Source organism: Electrophorus electricus, chromosome 8 (genome assembly GCF_013358815.1).
Source record: "Electrophorus electricus isolate fEleEle1 chromosome 8, fEleEle1.pri, whole genome shotgun sequence".
NCBI classification, from domain to species: Eukaryota; Metazoa; Chordata; class Actinopteri; order Gymnotiformes; family Gymnotidae; genus Electrophorus; species Electrophorus electricus.
Window position 1 is genome coordinate 9,644,957 of NC_049542.1, and position 23,502 is coordinate 9,668,458.

Consider the following 23,502-nt stretch of genomic DNA (forward strand, 5'->3'; position numbering starts at 1 on the left):
TGTAGTTAGCTTTGCTTTATACTGTTCTGAAAAAGACCATCCGAAGTGCAAACACTTGTCAGAGAATGCAGATGTCTTACTATACCTGCCTGCCAACAGCAGCAGACAAGGGTGTGAAGGCGCATTCAGACCGGGAAGCTGTTGCGTCAGGCTAAGGAAACAGCTGCGAAAAAGCTGGGACAGTATTACTAAAAGTGACTTTCACACATAAATGCAACAAGGAGACAATATTCGGTTATGCTTATATATGTCGTGTTATGGTATAGTGTATGACATTGTCATGGAGAAGCTTTACGAAAATCCGGATCTACACCCCACATTAGCAAGCTCTGAGGAGAACTACAGCAATGAGAAGCATTTTCCTGAGATATCACAACTACTCATAGGTTCTGTCCTGTTCTACAAATCAGCAAATAATCACCTCTGCCTCATCTTTGAAGTATATGACGATTACACCAACATCACACCAACCCTTAAATTCCTCCACTGGGTACTCATATCTTTCAGAATTTACTTCAAGATCCTTTTATTAGTCTTTCATTGCCCACATGGATTTTCTTCTCTCTACCTTAGCAATATGGTTGACTGGTCTCTGAGTCTTCTAATGGGAATCTATTGGGCATGTCAGAAACCCAGCTACGGACTGGGGATTGATTAGTGACTTATTAGCTCTGGAATTTCCTCAAAGTCTGAAATCAACTGACAGCTTTATTGCCATCAAAAACATATCAAAACATAGAAAACATTTCAAAACACAGAAACATTAAATATTGTATTCAGTTAGAACTTCAGTGTTATATCACTTTCTTTTATGTGCTGTAAAGAACTGTAAAGAAGAAGATGACAAATTCTGCCCCACTGTGCTTACGTAGGTGAATTGCTTGTATTTGAAACAGTTCCACTATCGCTGTGTTGTTGACAGAACAATTAAGGCTAGTAATGTGTACTGAAGGTCACTTTGGTGAACTTAAATTCATAACATAAAGTGAATGCAAAAATGGCACTGAAAAGGTCTTTGTTGAGTGGGATCAAGTTATTTCAGACAATCATCTGTTTATATATATATATATATATATATATATATATATATATATATATATATATATATATATATATATATAAAAGGCATATATTTATGCCTTTTTTGAACATTACTTAAATAAAATAAACAAGAGAAGAACCATTAAACCAAAAAAAAATTTTTTAATACTAACGTAGAATCATTTCAACTACTTATACATGGCTACCATGAATATTTGTACAAAAATGCAGTAAAAATATTATTGATATATACAGATATGTCTTCTTTGTGTAGGCAGGCAGGTCAGACATGTAGATGACTGGTATACACATGGCTTTAAATGAGTATACACAACAGAGATACTGTTTCTGCAACATTAACAACACTAACTTCCAATCGAATCAACTTACAAATAGAACAGAGAATATAATGCATTCTGAAAGATAATGTAGGAAAAAAGATACAGTATTCGGACCTTTTTAGGATCTGGCGTGCAGTACTGTATGTAACAGTGCTGGAATCACACAGAAGTCTTCAGCAACATTCTGCAAGATAAGCAATACCTACTAAATATGTAGATTTTAGGTGTATATGGGAATGTTTGGTCAGGTGTGGACATCTTAATGATAAGGTCATAGCAGTGTTATTATATTGCTTTTCTTCCAGTACACAGAAGTGACTGTTGCACCATTGACTCTGTCATGTCTGTGTCAGAGATGAAGGAAGTGAATGTTAAGGGCATGTAGAGTAACTTTTCACTGTTCAGGCTACAACAGCAAGCACTGAGACAGAGATGCATGCACTGAGGCAGTGGATTACACTGGTAACACAAATACTGTAATGGGGGGGAGACTACCCTGTTTCCACAACTGTAGTGTACTGAAACCATGCATATAACCACCTAATGGACCCAAATGAATGACAGAGCAAATTAAGGTATTGTGTTTTATATACTATAATTACTGCCTAATCTTTTGTGGCATCATATAGTACAAAATCAACAATAAATTGGAATTATTTAAATTTAAGATATCACCCTGAACACTGATCACTGCTTACCTGCTTTAAACACAGAAAGCAACATATTTATGACAGCCAATACTACAAACGAATGGATCTATTCAGTTACTATGGAAATGGCACCTCACACTACTGATGTATTATGGGAAAAGTCATTCAAAAGTCAAAAACGTTTAACATTTAAATGTTGTTACTATGGTAAATGCAAAAATAATTTCATTATCCATTAGTACCTTTGTGGTGGAAGAACATATAATGTAAAAGTTACCTTTCTAAACATGCTTACCAACATTACAGTGTAACTCAGTGTACATTCTTTATGCTGGTATGCCACTTCATATTACATAGTATCCAAAGTTCCACATCTAAGACCGAAGACCTTCCTGTCTCTCTTTGTAACTTACATTATAGGATGTGTCTAATTTATAATATACAGTAACTGATGTACACTCAGCGTTAAGTGATGTGCATGCTTTAACTGTCTACTGCATATTCACAAACGATTTTTTAATGAAACATATTTAGACCTGCAAATAGGTTAGGCACACCAAAGCAAAACAAACAAACAAACAAAAAAAACCCAAACAAAACAAAAACACCAACAACAACAAAAAAGCATGAGTCACTTATGGAACAGGCTGACGTCAACCCCGTACCTTGTTTGTAATAGCACTTGGAGAATAATGTAATGCGATGACACCTTGCATTAGCAGCCTAAGTGTCTCATCATGTGGCTGGGAATGAGGATCCACAAACTTGCACTTGCTGGAGACGCACAGTAAGGAGGTTCTCAAAGCACTGTTAGGAATAACTGCCTTCAAGGCCCCCAAAAGCTTTTTTAAAATTTTTTTTTGGGGGGGGGGGGCACAGAGAAAGAAAAGGGAAACATTTAGGAAAAATCACAGAAAATTAATCTCACAATTTCTCCACTGAAAAGTGCATGGTTTTAGAGTTTGTCTTTCAGTTCACCATTGCAAAAAAAACAACCCCAAAACAAAAAACCACATTTTCTATGAGAAGCACCATAAAGTAAAGAGAGACACAACTGGACACATGCACACATGCACACACACAAACACTAACAAACATACCAAAGGAAAATGCACAAACAACTTGTGATAAGAGCATGCATTAGCTTGCTGGATGCGTCTCCTGTGGGCTGACTGCACCTATGGCTGGATGAGAGTTCACCAAAGACAGCATTCAAGGATTACAAATCAGTTTCATTTACATGATATATGCTTCATACATTTTAGTTTTCCTCATGCAACACTGGTTTACCACCACGTTTGTCGGCTAGTGTGCCCCGTACTAAGACGCCAGCTGGGGCCTCAGAGCTGTACCGCTAACCCAGCTGTCGGCCAATAGGAATGTCTGAAAATGGCATGCAGTGCACCCCAGTAGCCAATCAGAGACAGGGCTGAAAGCAGTGAGGGATCCATACTGTCTTTCAGTCAGTGACCAGGGTGACAGCAGAGTCTGTATAAGATAGACGGGGGATTTTATGGCCAACAGAAGAGAAAATTTGTTGAAAGCACATGGTAGACAGGGTGTGCGAGAGTGTGATGGATGAGGAAACTCCTCTGGTTCCTGATAGTGTGATGGATCACGTGCTATGTGTGGGGAGAGTTCCTAAGAAGGGCATTGAGGGGATGGGATTGTGGGTTCTCGGAGTTCTGAGGCCAGGGGATGATGAGCTTGGCAGGTCAGTGCGACACGGGCAGGTCTGGGCGTCGGGTCTGGATGATTTTTGGTTTTGGGCAATTCTTTGGTTCCTCCTCCTCATCCGTGTCGCTGTCGCACACATGGACCACCACGCTGGGTGTAGACTCTGTGCCTGCGTGCAGCTCAAACTTCTCACCTTGAGAGTGAGTGCCAGAGTGTGAAGAAAGGGAGAGAGAAAGAGTGAGAGAGACGGAGGGAGAGAGATACACCTTAGGACATTTCCATCCATTATTTAATTTTTTTGTGCTGATGTTGCTGAGAAACATTGGCTCAGTGAGGCAGGGGAATGCTCCATACTAAAACGGGGGAAAGCAATACTAAAACATTGCTGCAGAGGGAGCTATTTTTCCAATAAAGCACAAATTGAAAAGAAGATATGGCAGATATTTTAGATAAAGGAATTTGCAATAGCCAGGGACTGAGTGCTGCAGTAGAGTCTGTCCTTATAATTGCTTTGTGGCTGGAGAGAGAGATTGAGGGTGTCTGAAGTATACATAGTGAAGCAATATTGCTGCTTGAACACAGGGGTTTTTAAAAGTTGCCAACAGACAATAACTGTTTACACAGTGCTAAATTAATTAATTAAAACAATAATTAAATACAACTAATGGAACTGAGTGCAGAGCTGAACTCCATGCACAAGGCCACCCAAGCAGTTTGCAAGGCATTTGTCAATCACGGTAACCTTCTGGGGCCTTCCACGTCTTAAACAACTAAATGTTGGAATGGAAATTTTTAGCTATGCCCAACCAGAGACCCCACAGAACTTCAGGAGCTGGAAATAAAAAGCAGAAACAGCCAGAGGTTTGGAGAAAGAACACTGTCGTATTAATTTAAAGCAGAAGAGAAGGGTAACGACACTGCATTTCGGGAAATGAGTACTCTCTAACATTAAGATTCATATCACTAATATGATTCATGTGAACTGGTGATGTCCACAATAACATTTACAATGACCATTTTAACGCAGATATCGACTCAACAGTGGGAGCAGCAGACTACTGTTATTTAGTTCACAATAAAATGCGAATATTCATTATTGTTCGTATGTGCCCTTACAACTTTGATGATGCAAGACACAAACTTAATTTGAAGTCAGTGCCAAATCTTGCATAAGAAGCAAAGGTTGTATAAGAAGGGTCTGTCCTGCCCTACGAACTATTAGTGTTTTTATTTGGTGTCCAAAAGTGTTTTTTGTTTGTTTTTTTCATGCTATTGAGTGTGCAGGGCTCAGCTGGTAAGATTTAACAGGTTAACACTGCAGATTTTTTTCAATGTTTTCAAATGGCCAAGATGAATATTACTCTCTGAGATGAGTTTCTGTCTACGTGCAGGGACTAATGCGGTGATACGAGGTGGAGCTGAACAGCGGCGCCCTTCGATGACCTGATTGTGTGGTGCTGCCCCACTGGTCCTATGATTGCACACACTCATTTACATTTACATTTATGGCATTTGGCAGACGCTCTTATGCAGACTGACTTACAAAAGTGCTCCATGCATTGCGAAGAGGAACACATTGCTCATTATCAGTTCCTCTCTCTTCCCTCTCTCTTCCGCTAACTGCACTCTTTGTTGCACCCAATGTCTATTATACACTCACATTTACATATCTTCCATTGTTCATTTACCAACCCCTCTAGCTATATCTGGTGGACTGGCAGCTCCATCTGAGCTGTGGACACGCAGCACCTGACAGTTCTCATTTTATTGTTTTCATGCCTCACCTTCCCCTATCTCACTGCACCACAATACCACACCCCCCATCACTACCACACACATCACTCCTCCACACCACCTGAGGGCGCAGCTCATCTCCTGGCCCACAGATGACGTCAGTGCTGCATACTAAGGTCAAGGGTCAATCAGAGAGGGAAGAGGGAGGACTACAAAGTGAGATAGAATGAATGAAAGACAAAAAAGAGAGAGAGAAAGGGATGAAAAAGACAAATCCAAAGATGTGGCTTTCTGTCACAAATGTGATATGAGATGTGAGCGATATATAATTTGTAGTATGTAGGGTGATATATTGTCCTTGCAGCACTTCTGAAATAGCACTTCTGAGTATTGTAATCCACTAAAACACTGTTTCAATTCAAAACAGTGTTTATGAGTGAAAATAAACTGTTTTGTCACGTTTAAAATGTGAACAATATGAAACAGAGTTTCCGAGCATTATAAGTGCCTAAAATGCTGTTTCAATGCAAGACAAAATGTTTTCAATAAACATGTACAGAATACTAGAGAACAACTTTCTGTAGGGTGATATATGGCTGTGTAGTATGTAGGGTGATGTATGGCCCTGTAATATGTAGAGCGATATATGGCCCTTTAGGCTGTGATGCTGCGAGACAGATGTGTCTGGTTCAGTGGGGACATGGAGCTAGCTGTCGCTGCTCGAGCAGCTAATTCCTCATTAAACAGCAGTGGCCTCGTTGGCATGCACAATGCGACACAGCTGCATTACTTCCTATTCATGAGCATGGCCTGTGAGAGTGAGAGTGAGAGAGAGGGAGAGAAAGAAAGAAGGAAAGAGGGGTAGTGGGGATACTAAATGACTGTGGCTGTGTAAAAGACAGATGGATGTCAGTTCAGTATTGGCTCAGCAGGCTGACACACTGCCTCTATTTTGGGAGCTTTCTTTCAGAGGGGGCCAAGCACTTCAAAATGCTTTCCTTCCATCCAGTGCCTCTACTAACATATCGCAATTTCTTAAATATGCACAACTTGTTTAGCAACGGTCCAAAAATAAAATGCTGAAAAAGGAAGGAAAAAACACTGACCCAAGAGGATGAGATAAATGGTGGGGTAGTGTTTTTACTGTGCAGTGTCTTTACAACCATGATTTTGCAACCCCATGTCGGCAATGCTAACAAAATGACTCAACTCAATGCTGAACAGATGCTCAGCTAACACAGTGTGTGCAAATGTGCCTGCATGTGTTTGTGACAGCTGTGCTTTGGTGTTTGTCTGTTTTTTTATTTATTTCATTCCTGAGCATCAGCACCCTTGAGTTGAGCTTCAACCTTGGCTTGTACGCCACAACTGCAGGTTTGCCCCCACCAGGAGCTCATGGGCACTGCAGCAGAATCCCAACTCGAGCGTATCATGTAGAGCCAGGAGAGCTGAAGAAATGATGAAAGGTGGGTTTATCCAGTTAAGCGCTGAGGCAGGTCAAGCTCTCTCATCTGAGTCATTATGCTCCTGTCCACAGGATCTGTGCTGGAGCATTCTCCATTCTCCAGGAGCAGCCATTCCCTGCATTCCCCGAGCAGCAGCACATCTTGAACTTTTCATTAAGTGTTTTTGCCTTCTCAGGCTGAAGGAGCTGGGCGCACATCTCATAAACAAAGCAGGGGAACAACATAAGCATTTCCTTTTAATGAGTGTGGCGTGTGTGCATGCGAGTAAGTGTGTGTGCAATTACTCTGTTTTACTATATTTATGGGACCCAAAAGGTTGTACAATGACAAAAGATGACTATGTTTACTTCCAAATCTGAGACAGCCAAGCTTTCCTTAGGTTTAGGTGATGGAAATTATTCTAAATTATTAATTATCTATTAATTAATTATCTAAATGATTATTTAGTGGAAAATATGAAGATGCAAGTGTGTGCGTGCCCTGCTGTGGTAGCGATTGGAAATGTTCTTGTGTTCTCCAGCAGCTTGGCAGATGTGCTCAGGAGCAGCACTGTGGAACCACACATTTCCAGCAAACAGAAGAGGGCTTCCTTCCACAACAGCAGCCATTATCGCCGTAAGATAGCAATCGGCCCCATTGCCCAGGCTGAATGGATCTTTTGTTTTCTTGCCACATGGTTCCACTTCAGTGCTCTCGATCACTCACTTTCATTGCCTATTCTGTTCCTGAACTGTGTACAGAATTTGATCATCCCTGCATGCTTCCCAAAACAGAATAGCATATCTAATAAAAGGACTCAAAACTCAAGATCACTTTGGATCATTGAGAAATCTAGTGAGTGTCTGTTGATGGTAAAGGAGTGTGTAGATCAGAGAGTCTAATTTACAGGAATATTCACTGAAAACCTGCATTACTTCAGTAATGTAGACCCTTGTTTTACAGGCTTTTGCGAATACCCATTTTAGTTCAAAACTGCCAAAGATACCCGACTAAAGTTTAAATAGTCGTCTCCAGCTCTGCCGTTAACATACTATTAACATACCTGCTCTGTCCACACAAACTGAGGATATGCCATGCATTATCCCAGTCACACAAAGAAAATGTAGAAGACTCCAGATTATCAAAAAGCTAAACTAAGCCCTTTACAGTATAAGTGAAAGACAATTTAATTATGCAAAATGTTAATTCATAATTGTTTACCAAAAGCCTTTAAAAATATAAATCCTCTCTTACTTAAAACTTTATGTGGTATGTCCACTGTCTGAAAATCCCTGGAATATAGAAAATATTTTGATAATTTGATCTACGTTTGCCATGTAGTTGGTCAAACGCCTGTTTAATGCTGTTTCATTTTAATCACCAACTTTCCTCCACTGGCCTGTGGCAAATCTTTACACCAGCCTTCATTAGCTGTCTCCAGAGGTGGGTAGAGTAGCCAAAAACTGTACTCAAGATAAAATAGTTAAACTATTGTTGCTTAATATACTAATTATTCAAATAGAAGTAAAAGTAGTTATTTTAAAATGATCACTTAAGTAAGAAAGTATCTGGTAAAAAAAAAAAAAAGTATCTGACTTCTCAAGTAGTGAGTTACTTCATTTTAACTTCAACTTGATTTTTACTTATTTTGTTCCACATAAGTAATTATGTGGACCTGACAGTACATTTTATGCTGAATTCAAATCTGTTTTTAGGCTCTTTCTGCCAGGCATGATTTTTAAGTAACAGCAATTAAATGTACATATTACTTTCTCATAAATATGGCTGTTATAACACTTATGTACAAATGTCCTTCTAAAATGTACAGATGTATGATTTTCCCCTACATTTAGCCTCAGGAGCAACCCTTATCAATAGTCTGCCAACGTAAGGTCGTCATTTACTTTGTACTGCTTTTTCATATTAACCTATTTGTGTTGGCTAAGGATAGACAACTCAGAGTAGACAACTAAAGCACTTTTATAAGTCACTCAGGAAAGCACATCTGCTAAATGCTGTAAATGTTAATATACTTGACCAGCAACAACAAAAAAAATATGGGCAAGAGAAAAATTCTGAAAACATATTTGGATTCACTAGTTAACAAAGATTTTTGTTCCATGCTAAAATACATTCCTTATTACTCAGTATTACTCAAAAATGTAATGAGAGGAATATAGATTAATATAATGGAGTAAAAGTAAAAAATGTAAGCTAGAAAGCTAGCTAAATAGATGACTATCTAGATTGTTATCAGCATCATTCACCATTTAGAGACCAGCTGAGCAGATTTTTTTTCCCCTGTGCTGTTGACTGGCTCATACATGCATTCTTGAACCACACTGATCCTGCTAGTTGTGTGCACCATATTTAGCTAGCTCACTGGGGGTATCATTCAAAAAATGTTACACAAGCCAGGTTTTTTTTTTGCATCACTATGGTGATGCCTCTGTCAATCATTCTGTGATCTGCCACGCCCTTGCAGTTCTGAGCAGGCAACAGATCAGAATTTTTGGAGCATTTAATTATTAATAAACTGCATTATTACATAAATATAGCAATGCTAAATGCTTCGTCTATGGTGTATCTTTAGTTTTAAAATATAGAAGAGAACTTCAGTATTGATAATATTTTCAAGAAGAAAGTTAAGTTTCTTATTTTGTAAACTTTAAACTTTGCCTCCACTATACTTTTACCTTTCTTATTTTTTAAATAGTTTCCCTATGCACTTTGCTTTACTTGATGTAGTTGCACTTTTATTTCCACGTGGGATGGTTTTTAAATCTTCTATTACTTTAAAGCATTCTTTTTAAAATATATATTTTATTTTATGTTTATTTTTTAAATTAACTTTAGTCTTCAAAACCAGTCATATTTAACTTTATGTTAATAAATATATCTTATGTCTTTGTAACATTTTCTGTTATTTTTGGTAAATACCTTCCTGAGGTGATATATCTCAGGATATAATAAGCTTTACTATCCTTCTGTGTATTCTCTATTGTCTGTAAAGCACTTTGTAATCTATAATAATAAATATTATTATTATTATTATTATTATCTCCCTCTCCCATGGTACAAAACTTTCTTTCTCCGAACAAGCCTCTCTGGCCTAATGGAAGAGGACATGTTGAATGTTTTTAGAAATGGAAAGAGATGGACACATGGCTGACCGCCAAAAGACAACAGATATGTAAAACCAGCAAAAATATTAGCCGAGACGATGTGCTGACATCAAGTGTTGCTGAGCATGGTGAGTCTAGTCAGAGTAATGGTCAGATAATAGTGATTATTCAGTGTCTTGGTACATGCATCAAACTGTGCCAATAGCATATTGAGCATGCGCTATAGCCTACTTAACGAGTGTTGAACATGCTAGTGTCACAGTGTTTATTTTGTGGGTATGGAGGGTATTTTGTGTACTATTGCCCATTATGATATGTTAAGATTGAGACTGTCCCATGCCAATATAATGCTAATCGTGCTATTAGTCAAGTGCAAAACAGAGCAAGATGGGCCAAACATGCAGAGCAGCTGAGATGATGCTCAGCTGATGCAAAGACAACACTCTTGCCAGGCCAAGCAGATGGATCTGGCTGTATGATATCAGCAAATAATTTCACATTCTCGAGAAACCACAGTGGCAAGCAGCAGCTTCTATATAGCACAGGATATGCCTGTCAGGATAGCTGACAGATTGAAGTTTGGCTGACGCGAACAGCTGCGAGTGTGGCCTACGTGATCAGCCATAAGCATGGCATAGGCAATCAGCCACGAAAGAGGCCTACGCGAACAGCTGCGAGCGTGGCTTACACAAATAGTTGTGATTGTGGTCTATGTGAACACCTGTGAGCATGGCCATGTGAATAGCCACGAGCGTGGTCCACATGAACGCCACTTTCTCTGTGCTTGTCACATACAGTCAATGCACATGTGGGTTTCAAATTGGCAGATGATGGTGGCAAAGGATCTTTTTTGCAAAACTGGCAGGTGGGACAACCTAGGTTGTTCTTGGAAACGAGAGGCGAGTTTCCAACCCTGTCTGCATGGGACATATAAGGCCTCAGTGGTGGATGCTGCCAATATTGTGGCAGAGAATAATGAACTACAGCTGGAGAAGTGATGATGGCAGGTGCCCTGGTCCTGATGCATTATGCATGGTTGACATGGTGTCACAGGGCTATAGCCTGGGGATCATTTCAGAGTGTCTCCATCCCTGTGTAGCTTGGGCCTTCAATTTTGAAGCAGCTCTCCATCATGCCGCTAAAATAAAGATTATTTTGGCAAAACTGCAGACAGGAAGGATAATGCAAATTAAAGAATATGCAAATTAAAAGTCCTGGCAATTTTAGTGCCAGAACTGTAGTATTTTTACTTTCAATTTTATTGAATATTAATATTGTCCTGAGTAGAACCATGGCTTTAGTTGGTTGTGAAATTCATCACAAGATCGTCTATTAACTTCTACAGTCATGTGCTTCACAAGAACTCATTGGGTCCTGGTTTACTTTGCAGAATTGGTCTATTCCAATCAAATGTGCGGGGCTGGAGCAAGGACCTGCAAATGGAGCACAGACAGCTCAAATTGACTGAATTCTGACTACTTTTTAGATTTAGAGCTCATCCTTGGCTTGTTTTAATGCTGTCAAAACTACATTTGATTATTCCTTCTAAAGAAACACATAGGTTTAAATATCTGTTTTTGCACATTAAATCCATAAGTGTGCAAACCAATACAGCAAGAGGCAACTACTTATCTCATTTTTATTTATTTCAACATAAACATGTATTTTAACTTCTCTTTGACATGAAACAGGAAATAATAATCAATCCACTGTGAACTTGCAGTGCAGGAAGCTTCTGTATCTAGAGTAGTCATTATTTGATCTCTTTTTAGTCAGTATTGTAGCCTAAACTTTTGCGATGTTTTTGTTTAATTATATTGAAGGCACACAATGCCGAGAAATGTGCCAACAAAGACATTTTACCCTGGGGTATACTACTTACATTCTTGACACCAGAACTCCCCAATCACCAGCAAGCATAATAATGCTTGCGGACATCATGGCATACTCATTTGGGTGCCTATTTTCAAGATGTGCCCTCAGGTTGCTAGTGATGGAATGGTATGCTAATTGTAGCTTACATAGCTTGCATACAACTTTTTCATGAGGCTCCACAATTTCTCCATATACTGACCACACAGAGAGTGAAGATCACTCTTTTTGCGGATTAGTTGTGAACTCTCGGCCATCTTTACCATGATTGTTGTTAAACGATTTGCTTGTTTCAACTTGACCTACACTTCATTTTCAATCAATAAACATGATTTTGTGTGACTCCTGTCCGTAGGACTCTTATCCTGAAGTGCATTCACTGCAGTGACCCAGGCTCAAGCAGGATCTCGCATGGTAGGCAACCACTGTAGTTACTTTTGGTTACATTCAGTTATGTAATCAAATTTAGAATGACAGCAGTAGCGTGTGGGGTCGATCGCAACTCCAGCCCCCAATCCCCCCGACCCCCCTGCAGCCCAGGGGCATTTGAGTGCCCACTGAATGATAAATAGTGCTGCTGGACGCGCCAGTCTGAGCATGGGGAGAGTCACTAGTGCACCAACCCTTGGCTGAAGGTTAGCAGAACACAAGAAAGCAGTTACTGCAGGTGGGATGATAACTACACCTATCAGCATTGCTTAATCAGACGTTACTGGAAACTTAATCAGAGCTTACCAAAAACATAATCAAAGGTTACTGAAAATTTAACTGAAGGTGAAGGTTTGACAGCATCATGTCTGAATATTATTTTTGAATACCCGATGATGCTAGAATGGAATAGTGCTGGGTTTCCCGAAAGCATTGTAAAACAAAGATCATCTTTAAATGTTAGAGTGAAGTATTACTAATGCTAAAATGATTTAGGAGAATGAGATCCAGATAGAACATTGAACAAAAGCTCCCAGACATACAACATGTATACAGCTGACATCATCGAAACTGGTTGCTATGTTTCATTCACTGTTAACGATGCACACATTTGCTAGGTAAAGAAATTCTGCAGGTCTGAAGTGTTGGTTTGACCAACATAGGCCAATCTGTAGGCCTGTATGACCAGTATAGGTCTATAGATTGGAACTGAGCTTCCAGGACAGAGACGGTGAAGTTTTAGCAGACTTGAAGGCACAGACCTGGCCCCAGCTTGGCAACAGCATACAGCAGGTCGTAGTTAATGACATGTGATGCCTCATCAATTGGTTGCCAACCAACAGGTTGTGAGCCAGGATGCGAGATGAGGAACTGTTTGGAGGGCTGTGGAGGAGCTAGGTGCAGGTTGTCTCCATCCGATGCTGGGTTCTGCACCTGAGAAATGGGAATTAGGAGTCAGTCCTCTTATGTCAAGAAACTGAGTAAAAGAAAGTCAAGGCTTAGAAGATGAGACTTGTATGTTATACCTACACTCTGTACACACAATCTTGCATGGGAAATACTGCCCCTTTGGGACTGGGCTCTGCAACTCATCTTTTATGTGAAGAATATGTGAGAGAATTTATATGAATGTATGAAAATCTTATTGATATGTCTTACATGCTGTTTGCAGACTGTGCAACCCCCCCCCACCCCCCCAACAAAAACAAACAAAAATCACTATCAGTAGTTAATAGCAGCAGGTAGCTAACATTTGGAGCTGCTTCTGCTGTGACACTGCTTCCTGTTTTTGAAATTGCTTTGCGCCAATACCACTGTCAGCATACCAGATTTATAGCTGTTTATCAGTTTTTTCCTTGGACTTAAGAACATTCTACATGGAAACTGGCAACTTCCATTAGACACTGAAAACTACTTTATCATCAAAAAACTACATCTAAATAACTACCAAAAATGTAACATTAACATTTTTCTTATTCTATCATGGCCGTTTCTGTTCTCCTTCAGTGTGCAGAGTACAACATATTTAACTATTCTTCATCCATCGTTAATGAGTTTTATTTGTAAGGTGTAGATTAATTGTTAATCTGAAGGAGAAGATTTTAGGGCTAGATGTGCACATCCAGATCTTAGAAAGTGTTATACCTATCGAGGAACTAGAAGTACAAGTTCTGGATGCCTTAGAAGAAGTTAGCAAGCCCTCAACTTTGGCACTACAGCCCTCAAATGGGTGACTTTACAGTGAAATAGCTGAACATCCCCAATTTGCGTGTCCAACAGGTTTGCCCCACCCGCTAAGAAGGCTGTTGAAAGAGCTCTGATTAAAGGGGACTGTATTTTGTGAAATTAACTAGGCTTTTAGCGACACCAGCAGCAGTAGTTAGCTGTATAGTGGGGGCCAGGGTGCTGGACATTGCAGGTAATCTTAAGGTCTTAGTAACCTAATTAGTATTAAAGTAACTGATTCAGAGAACACTGCCTGTACCTTTCATCTAAAGCTGGGTTTACTAAATGTTAGATCCCTAACATCTAAAGCGCTATAAGTGAATAAGTGAAATCCTAACAGATCATAGATTTAATATACTTTGTCTAACAGAAATCTGGATCAAGCCAAATGAGTACATAGCTTTAAATGAAGCGTGTCCTTCTGGCTACAGCTATGTACAATGCCCTCGTCTAACAGGCTGTGGAGGCATTGCAGTTATTTATACTGACACATTAGGCATAAACAAGAAAGCTGGTTATGATTTTGAGTCCTTTGAAATTATTTTAAGAAGCATAAATAATGTAGCCTGTGATAAGAAGCCCCCCCAGCCACTTTCACTATTTGATATCTACAGGCCACCAGGAAGGACCCTATTCAGAATTTAATAACAAATTTGCAGATTTCCTCTCTAATCTGGTGACTCTAGTAGAAAGAGCCATTATTGTCGGTGATTTCAATATTCACACTGATAGTGCCCAAGACCCTTTGAGATAGGCCTTTTTTTCTATATTAGAATCAATTGGTTTCATCCAGTATATAACAGAACCCACGCACTTTGGTGGACATACGCTTGACTTAGTATTCACATACGGTGTAGACAGAGAACATAGTTATACTATCCCAGTTGGATGCCGTCTCAGACCATTCCCTATTTATATTTGATCTACATATGAGCCACAATATAGTATCCTTGCCTCGCTGTCAGCTACTGCACCAAGATTTATTCCAAATTTCCAAGACTTATCCTTTATGAGCCTCAAACCCTATGGAATTTGGTCAATTAACTGAATGCTTAGAACCAGTATTCTGCTGCACACCCAATGATTTTGCTCTACTTAAAAATGAAAAATTATGGACAAAAATTAGTACCTTGGTATAGTGATTACATTCACAATTTAAATCAAAACACTTGCAAAATAGAATGTAAATGGCACCACAGTAAGATTGTAGTCTTCCAGCTTGCATGCAAGGAGAGTCTACTCAAGTATAGAAAGGCAATTATTACTGCTCGAACATCTTCTCTCAATCCTAGTAGAAAATAATACAAATAATCCTAGATTTCTATTTAGTACAACTGCACATCTAACTAGGAATAAAACTGACACCAATGCTCAGATTACAACACCACATAGTAGTAATGAGTTCATGAATTTCTTTAATGAGAAAATTTTGCACATTACAGATAACATTCAGAGTATTAATGGGATATTGGGCAGCTACTTAGAGATCAGAACAACCAAGCCAAAAAAGACTAAAATCTGTTAAACCTATCCAAGAGACAGAACTTACATCTCTGATCTTGCACTCAAAATCCCCCACTTGCTTTCTAGATTAATTGCCCACATAGTTTCTTAAGGAAATCCTACCTGAAGTAATTGAACCTTTACTAAATTTAATAAACACCTTGTTAAACATTAGCTACATTCCTAAATCATTCAAATTAGCAATAATCAGACTACTTCATACCAAAATCTAACCTTGACTCATGTCAGCTGTCAAACTACAGGCTGATATGAAACCTACCATTTATTTCCAAGATCCTAGAAAAAGATGTAGCTCAGCGGCTAAGCTCATACCTGAATCTAAACCAGGAACATGAAGTCTTTCAGTCAAGGTTTAGATCTAATCACAGTACAGAGACAGCACTAATTAAAGTAGTTAATGACCTGTTGTTACTTTTATTGCTTGATCTGAGTGCAGTATTTGACACTATAGATCACAACATTTTACTAGATAGACTTGAAAATGTTATTTGGATTAGGGGCATATGTAAGGTGGGCTTGAACCCAGGTCAGCTAGGTGATGACACCAACAGCCTACTGGGTGAGCAACCATGCTCTAACAATGGTGGGCCCGTGTTTAGAACAGTTAGAGCTTGGATCATGTAAAACAAAAGGAAAAAACTAAACACCATGCCGAGCTTGGAAAAAGGGAGAACAAAGGACGCCACAGGAAGAAATGGCAACCCCGATGCACTGGGGAAAACTCAAACTAAAACTTTCCAATCAAAACCAGAAAATGAGGAGTAACTTGAATGGCTAAGGGAAGTTTCAGGAGAGAGACAAACTTGAGAGGAGAAAACTGGAGAAGGGAGAGGATGTGTAAAAACACAGACACCATCGCAGAGCAGAAAAGAGGTGTAGCACAAGAGCTCACAGACCTCAATTCCCAGAGTTACCAGCTAGGAACCTGGCTCAAAACATTAGCAAAGACCCAACGAATGACTGGGTCACTGGGCTTATATAAGGTCTAGCCCAGATGTTGGGTGTTAAGCCTGATTAGTGGTGTGCCTGACTCCAAACAGGCACACCACCTGGCACCAAACCTTACAGAATAGCCCTTTCCTTTTTGAATGTTATCTAGCTGGTTGCTACCAGGTTGTTAACATAAATGGAGACTTCTCATCTTACAACAAGGTTAGCTATGGTGTCCCACAAGGATCTTTGTTTTTTTCTTTATATATGCTACCTCTAGGTGACATTATATGTAAACACTGAGCTAGTTTCCACTGCTATGCTGATGATACTCTGCTATATGTCTCATACAAACCAAAGGACATATATCAGCTTAGTATTATTGACAAATGCATAAAGGATGTCAGACACTTGATGTTGAAGAACTTTCTCTCACTTAATGCTGACAAAACAGAGGTGCTTCTATTAGGCCCTACACTATATTGCCAAAAGTATTCACTCACCCATCCAAATAATTGAATTCAGGTGTTCCAATCACTTCTATGGCCACAGGTGTATAAAACCAAGCACCTAGGCATGCAGACTGCTTCTACAAACATTTGTGAAAGAATGGGTCGCTCTCTGGGGCTCAGTGAATTGTACCGTGATAGGATGCCACCTGTGCAACAAGTCCAGTCATAAAATTTCCTCGCTACTAAATATTCCACAGTCAAGTATCAGTGGTATTATAACAAAGTGGAAGCGATTGGGAATGATAGCAACTCAGCCAAGAAGTAGTAGGCCATGTAAAATGACAGAGCAGGGTCAGCGGATGCTGAGGTTCATAGTGCGCAGAGGTCGCCAACTTTCTGCAGAGTCAATAGCTACAGACCTCCAATCTTATGTGGCCTTTAGATTAGCTTAATAACAGTGCGCAGAGACCTTTCTGGAATGGGTTTCCATGGCCGAACAGCTGCATCCAAGCCTTACATCACCAAGCTCAATGCAAAGTGTCGGTTGCAGTGGTGTAAAGCACGCTGCCACTGGAATCTAGAGAATTGGAGATGTGTTCTCAGGAGTGATGAATCACACTTCTCCGTCTGGCAATCCGATGGATGGGTCTGGGTTTGGTGGTTACCAGAAAAACAGTCAGTACTTGTCTGACTGTATTGTGCAAAGTGAAAAGTTTGGTGGAGGGGGGATTATGGTGTGGGGTTGTTTTTCAGGAGTTGGGATCAGACCCTTAGTTTCAGTGAAAGGAACTGTTAATGCTTCAGCATATCAAGAGATTTTGGACAATTTCATGCTCCCAACTTTGTAGGAACAGTTTGGGGATGGCTCCTTCCTGTTCCAACATGACTACACACCAGTGCACAAAGCAAGGTCCATAAGGACATGGATGAGTGAGTTTGGTGTGGAAGAACTTGACTGGCCTGCAAAGAGCCCTGACCTCAACCCAATAAAAAACTTTTGGGAGGAATTAGAGCGGAGCCAGGCCTTCTCGTCCAACATCAGTGTCTGACCTCACAAATAAGCTTCTGGAAGAATGGTCAAAAATTCCTGTAAACACACCCCTAAACCTTGTAGAAAGCCTTCCCAGAAGAGTTGAAGATGTTATAGCTGCAAAGAGGGGGTCGACATCATATTAACCTATATGGATTAAGATTGGGATGTCACTCAAATTCATATGCGTGCGAAGGCAGATGAGCAAATAATTTTGGCAATATAGTGTTGGTCCTCGCTCTCTAATTACTCAATGAGTACTGCCCTGTTCAGTGACTACCGCCCTGTTGCCCTCACATCAGTTGTGATGAAGTGCTTTGAAAAGCTAGTCAGAGACTTCATCACATCTTCACTGCCAGCCTCCATGGACCCACTGCAGTTTGCATACCGCCACAACCGCTCCACTGATGATGCATTTGCACATCTGCTCCACACCACACTGACCCACCTGGACAAAGGAAGGGGTAATTATGTTAAAATGCTGTTTGTCGACTACAGTTCAGCATTTAACACCATCATCCCCTCCCTACTCACTACTAAGTTGAAGGATCTAGGACTGCATACATCCCTGTGCGACTGGATCTCCAACTTCCTAACAGACAGACCACAATCAGTACGGATGGGCAACTGCGCCTCATCCACCCTCACCCTCAGCACTGGAGCTCCTCAGGGTTGTGTCCTAAGCCCCCTGCTCTACTCACTGTACACCTACAACTGCACAGCCACTTCCAGCTCCACCATCATTGTCAAGTTTGCTGACGACACCGTTGTCATTGGCCTGATCTCGGACAACGATAAGAGAGCCTACCTGGAGGAGATTAAACACCTGTAAAACTGGTGCCAGGAAAAGAATCTCCTCCTAAACGTCAGTAAGACAAAGGAGCTGATCGTGGATTGCAGCAAGAAGCAGGAGCGGCACTACCAACCTGTGAGGATCAGTGGAACCACGGTGGAGAGAGTAGATAGTTTCAGGTATCTTGGCATTTACATCTCGCAGGTCCTGTCCTGTTCCCGCCATACCAACTCCCTGGCAAAGAAGGCTCGTCAGTGTCTTTACCACCTCAGACGCCTAAGAGACTTCAGACTTCCCTCCAAGGTACTGCGGAACTTCTACACCTGCACTATCAAGAGCATCCTCATGGGGAACATCACAGTCTGGTTTGGGAATAGCACCAAGCAGGACAGACAAGCACTCCAAAGGGTAGTGCGTTCAGCAGAGCACATCACTCACACGGAACTTCTTGACCTGCAGACCATTTACTACAAGCGGTGCCAGACCAAGGCCAGGAGGATTGTGAAGGACCCCACCCATCCCAACAATAGGCTCTTCTCTCTGTTGAGGTCAGGGAAGCGCTTTCACTCCCTGAAGACCAAGACAGAGAGACTGAAGAGGAGCTTCTTCCCACAGGCCATTCGGGCCCTGAATCAGGGAAACTGATAAACTGTGGGGACCACCACCACCATGTAACATAACTGTAAAAATGTTCAATTACTACCATGTAACATAAAAACTGTAAATATGTCTTTTACAAGATGGATCTGTACATTCTGTACATTGTGTACATACATATATACACAACCATATACATTGTACATTGTGTATATAAACATAATATACATATATTGTACATACATTGTTAATATATTTTTGTACATATATAGAATATATATTTCTCTATGCACCCCTGTTTTCTTTTTCCTCAGTTTGGACAGAGCACTCTCAACCATTTCACTGTGAGTTATACTGTGTATGACTATGTATGTGACAAATAAACCAAACTTGAAACTTGAAACTTGATGAACTTCAATGGTCTCCCAATCACATCTTCTCTAACAGTTAAAGATCCTCAAATTGTTATGGATCCCAGTCTCTCATTCGCAGCTCATGTAAATAATATTTCTAGGACTAACTTTCTCCACCTCTGGAACATTTCAAAGATTAGGAACATACTCTCTTCACATGATGCAGAAATGCCAATTCATGAATGTATCACTTCAAGATTGGACAGCTAGTTCAAAATGCAGCAGCCAGAGTTCTAATTAGAACTAGAAAATTTGATCATATCAATCCTATCTAATATACTTTACATTGGCTCCCAGTAAAATTTTGTATTGATTATAAAATACTTCTAATGACCTGCAAAGCACTGAAAATAACTCTTAGTGCATTACGATCCACCATGTCTGCTTAGATCAAAAGGTGGAGGTTCTTGACTAGTACCAAGAATAAGAAAATCTACCGCAGGGGGCAGAGCCTTTTCCTATAAAGCTCCCACACTATGGAATAACCTTCCTGTAAATTTTCAATATTTATCTCAATATTTATGGTTAGGCTGAAAACCTATCTGTACAGTCAGGCATTTTATTAACTACTTCCCATTTTAGGTATAGGTGTAGATCTGGGGGTACTGGCAGAGTACTGATGTTCCAGGGTGCCCTCATGCCTGTGTTTCCTTCTGGCTCTATCTTTTTAGCTGTGCTGCCGTAGCTAGATCTGCCAGAGACCATCTTTGCACATTATAGTTCCCTAATTTACACACCCATGTTCCTGGACATGCCTAATAATCTATTCTCTCTTTCTGCTGAAGTACACCAGTTACTGAGCCTCTACTTGTCTCAACTGTTCTCTTGTACATGCACACCATCGGGACATGACTAAGACTTCTAGAAAATCGGACTAGACATTAATTGCTTATTTTTACATTTTATTATTATTATTTCTTAAAATTGTTACTACTGTGGCGACTGTTGTTAGCCAGAGGAGGAAGGGCCCCCTCACCCTTGGTTTCTCTCAAGGTTTCTTCCTCATTCTCTAGGGAGTTTTTCCTTTCCACTGTCATCCTTAGTTCCGTGGCTAAACCAAGCTTACTTTCAACTAATTTCTCAAACCTTGTGGCATGATTACACATGGTGAGAATTGTACATTCTCTTAATCAATGCCAAAGCCTCTCTAGTTACCTGGGCGAAGTAGAGCTTAAGCTTCTTGCCCCTGAAAGGTGTTTCATGAAGCTCTATCCTGGCGCTGGCAGCTGCTTTAGGGTTGCTGAAGTTGATGCGAACACGGCGGAAGCTCTTGAACAACTGGAAAGTCACGCTGTCATCATATGTGAGGAAGAGTGCCTCAAACATTTCCTGAAAAAAAAGGAGCAAAAATGAAAAGAGGCAATGCGATGAGAGAGGGGAGATTTGGACCTTGTGATGACAAAAATGGTAAATGTTAAAATACAAATAAATCATGTCACTCCTGGTGATATAGGTCCTATAACTATAGACAAACAACAACTTTTAATTTGGCGAGGAGTGGTGATTTGTCTAGCACAAGTGCTAAAATAATCTTTGTTTTGGTTTGTTTAATACTGGAAGGATGGAAAACTGTTTTACATTCTTCTGCAGTCCATAATCTATAGTTCACTGACATCACATTCATTCAGTTAACACTGTATTATATTTAATAAATTAGCATTAATTTCCTGTGTAGGGAAGAAATTAATGAAAGCACTTTTATATGACATTCTAATTACGAGCCATACTGAATTATGATGCTCCAAGGTTTTATTTTGCTTGCTTTTTGATCAGATGTCATTTTTATAATGAGATAATGCTTGTGATCAGTTTTGATTTTAAATTTTTATTAACTACTTCCCATCTTAGGTATAGGTGTAGCTCTGGGGGTCCATGGGCATTGAGAGTTATGGTAAACTGGGATGTTATGATGCTGTCACTTCACCTCTCATTTGTCGTTTGTTCCCGGGTGCCCTCATGTGTTTTCCTTCTGGCTCTATCCGTTTAACTGTGCTGCCATAGCTAGATCTGCTGGAATCCATCTTGACACATTATAGTTCCATAATTTACACACCCTCGTACGTCTTTCTACTGTGGTACACCTACCCCTGATGTCATGATGTTACTGTGTAACTGTGCTCGTGATCGGTTTTGATTTTTAATTTTTAAATGAACTAATACAATTGTGTAAACTAATTGTTGAGCCCAGATTAGCATAAGTTATGAGAGACGTTATCCTTCCTTCATTGACACTGAGATTCAAGCTGATGAAAGCAAGTTTTTTTTTTTTAATTCCAAAAATAGTGCTTTTATGGCCAAATGTTGTACCAATTTGAGATTAGAGGGACAAATAAGTAGATGAGTACAAAGCTAGCCCCTACATTTGGCTGGAAATCACTGTGAATAATTCTTTCTGAGGATTATCTGGAACTGTGCTCCTGAAAAGAAATGCTTAAAACTGATTATCATTTACCAAGGAAAAAAAAAAAAAAGCATTGAACATCTCATTTCATTTTACTGCACACTCTTCCATGTGGATCACATTTCAACATTTTATTGTTCATCTTAGGGAGGCATTTAAATGGTTATTGCCAGAAACCTGTTAAATAAATCCATGTTTCATTGAGGTACTCTTTGACTTTTAAAGGTATTGTCCAAAGGCATTTGGATTAAGAGGACAATAAGTATGACAGTAAAGGGAACTCGGTAGGTCTCCTCAGATATGCCTTTCAAATTACTCTAGCAGAGGAAACACAAGCCAGACATGGCAATGGGGCCCCGCAATGCATACCATCTCAATCTGCAGGCTCCAGAAGCTCTGCACCAGGCCTCTTGTGATGCAGGCACGTGCCTAACACCTTCTTTCCTGTCCCAGTCCATGGCAGCAGCACACCCCTCAGTCCCTCAGGCCCCTCAGAAGAGGCAGATGTGGCATATTAGTGTGTGAGCTGCGAGTCGGAGGTGACAGGCAAGGCATCCTCCGGAGGACAAAGCAGGTGAGGACAGGTGTGTCAACGTGCCTTGGTACCACTCAGGTGTCCCACTCAGTACTTTCCAGAGGTTATGAGGTGCAAGTTGGGGTGCGAGTTCACAACTAATAACTTAATTTAAATGGATGTTTACATGGTGGAAAAGTGGTGTTAAAGTTTGAGAGTCTGATCAATAACACGTCCATTTACAGGTGGCTTGGAATAATGTGTCAATAACCAACCTTCAAAGAATCCATGAGTTTGCATGAGTTTGTCATACATATTAAGCCTAATGTAAAACTCAATAGCATGCCCTTCAGATAGCTGTTGATGGGGGTCAACATGGCACATATATCTTATTCTTCTAATCAACATGTGAATTTATTGTATTCTTCTTAATCTGAACTTTCCCTATTGCAGTACATTTCAGCAGACCTCTTCTTTACCAAGCATTCACAATAGACATAAATTAATTCTACTTATTAAATAAATTAATGCAATTAACTAAATTCTCTAGGAAGCCCTATTAGGGCTTGACTTCCCCATCCTGATGACGCTACCCACTTCATCATTATGTACTCTAACAAACAACTACTACATTGTAAATAACACTCAGCTCTGCTTATGATTATGTGAAGTCTTGCTATATGCATCATAGAGTCATTTCCTGTTTGCTGGACTGTCAGTTTCCTGGATGTCATTAGATATTGTTGCCTGCTTTAAATGTCATCAGTCTCAAATTGCATTTTGAACTGGTTTATGTTTCGCATTTTATT

General features: G+C 40.0%; 1 protein-coding gene across 5 annotated transcripts in view; it reads right to left on the minus strand.

The window, feature by feature from the left end:
- Window positions 1–1,211: 1,211 nt before the first annotated feature.
- rcan2 (regulator of calcineurin 2) overlaps window positions 1,212–23,502 on the minus strand; it is a 56,528-nt gene continuing 34,237 nt past the window's right edge. For 4 of the 5 annotated variants that reach the window (XM_027000693.2, XM_027000701.2, XM_027000711.2 and 1 more), the window contains 3 exons: window positions 20,934–21,107; window positions 13,076–13,247; window positions 1,212–3,902 (listed from right to left, as the gene is read on the minus strand). In XM_027000693.2, the coding sequence (XP_026856494.1) occupies window positions 3,748–3,902; window positions 13,076–13,247; window positions 20,934–21,107 (501 nt within the window). In that variant the 3' untranslated portion in view covers window positions 1,212–3,747. Of the gene's footprint in view, window positions 3,903–13,075; window positions 13,248–20,933; window positions 21,108–22,548; window positions 22,670–23,502 lie in introns of those variants that run through there. The other variant, XM_027000728.2, reaches the window with a different exon arrangement.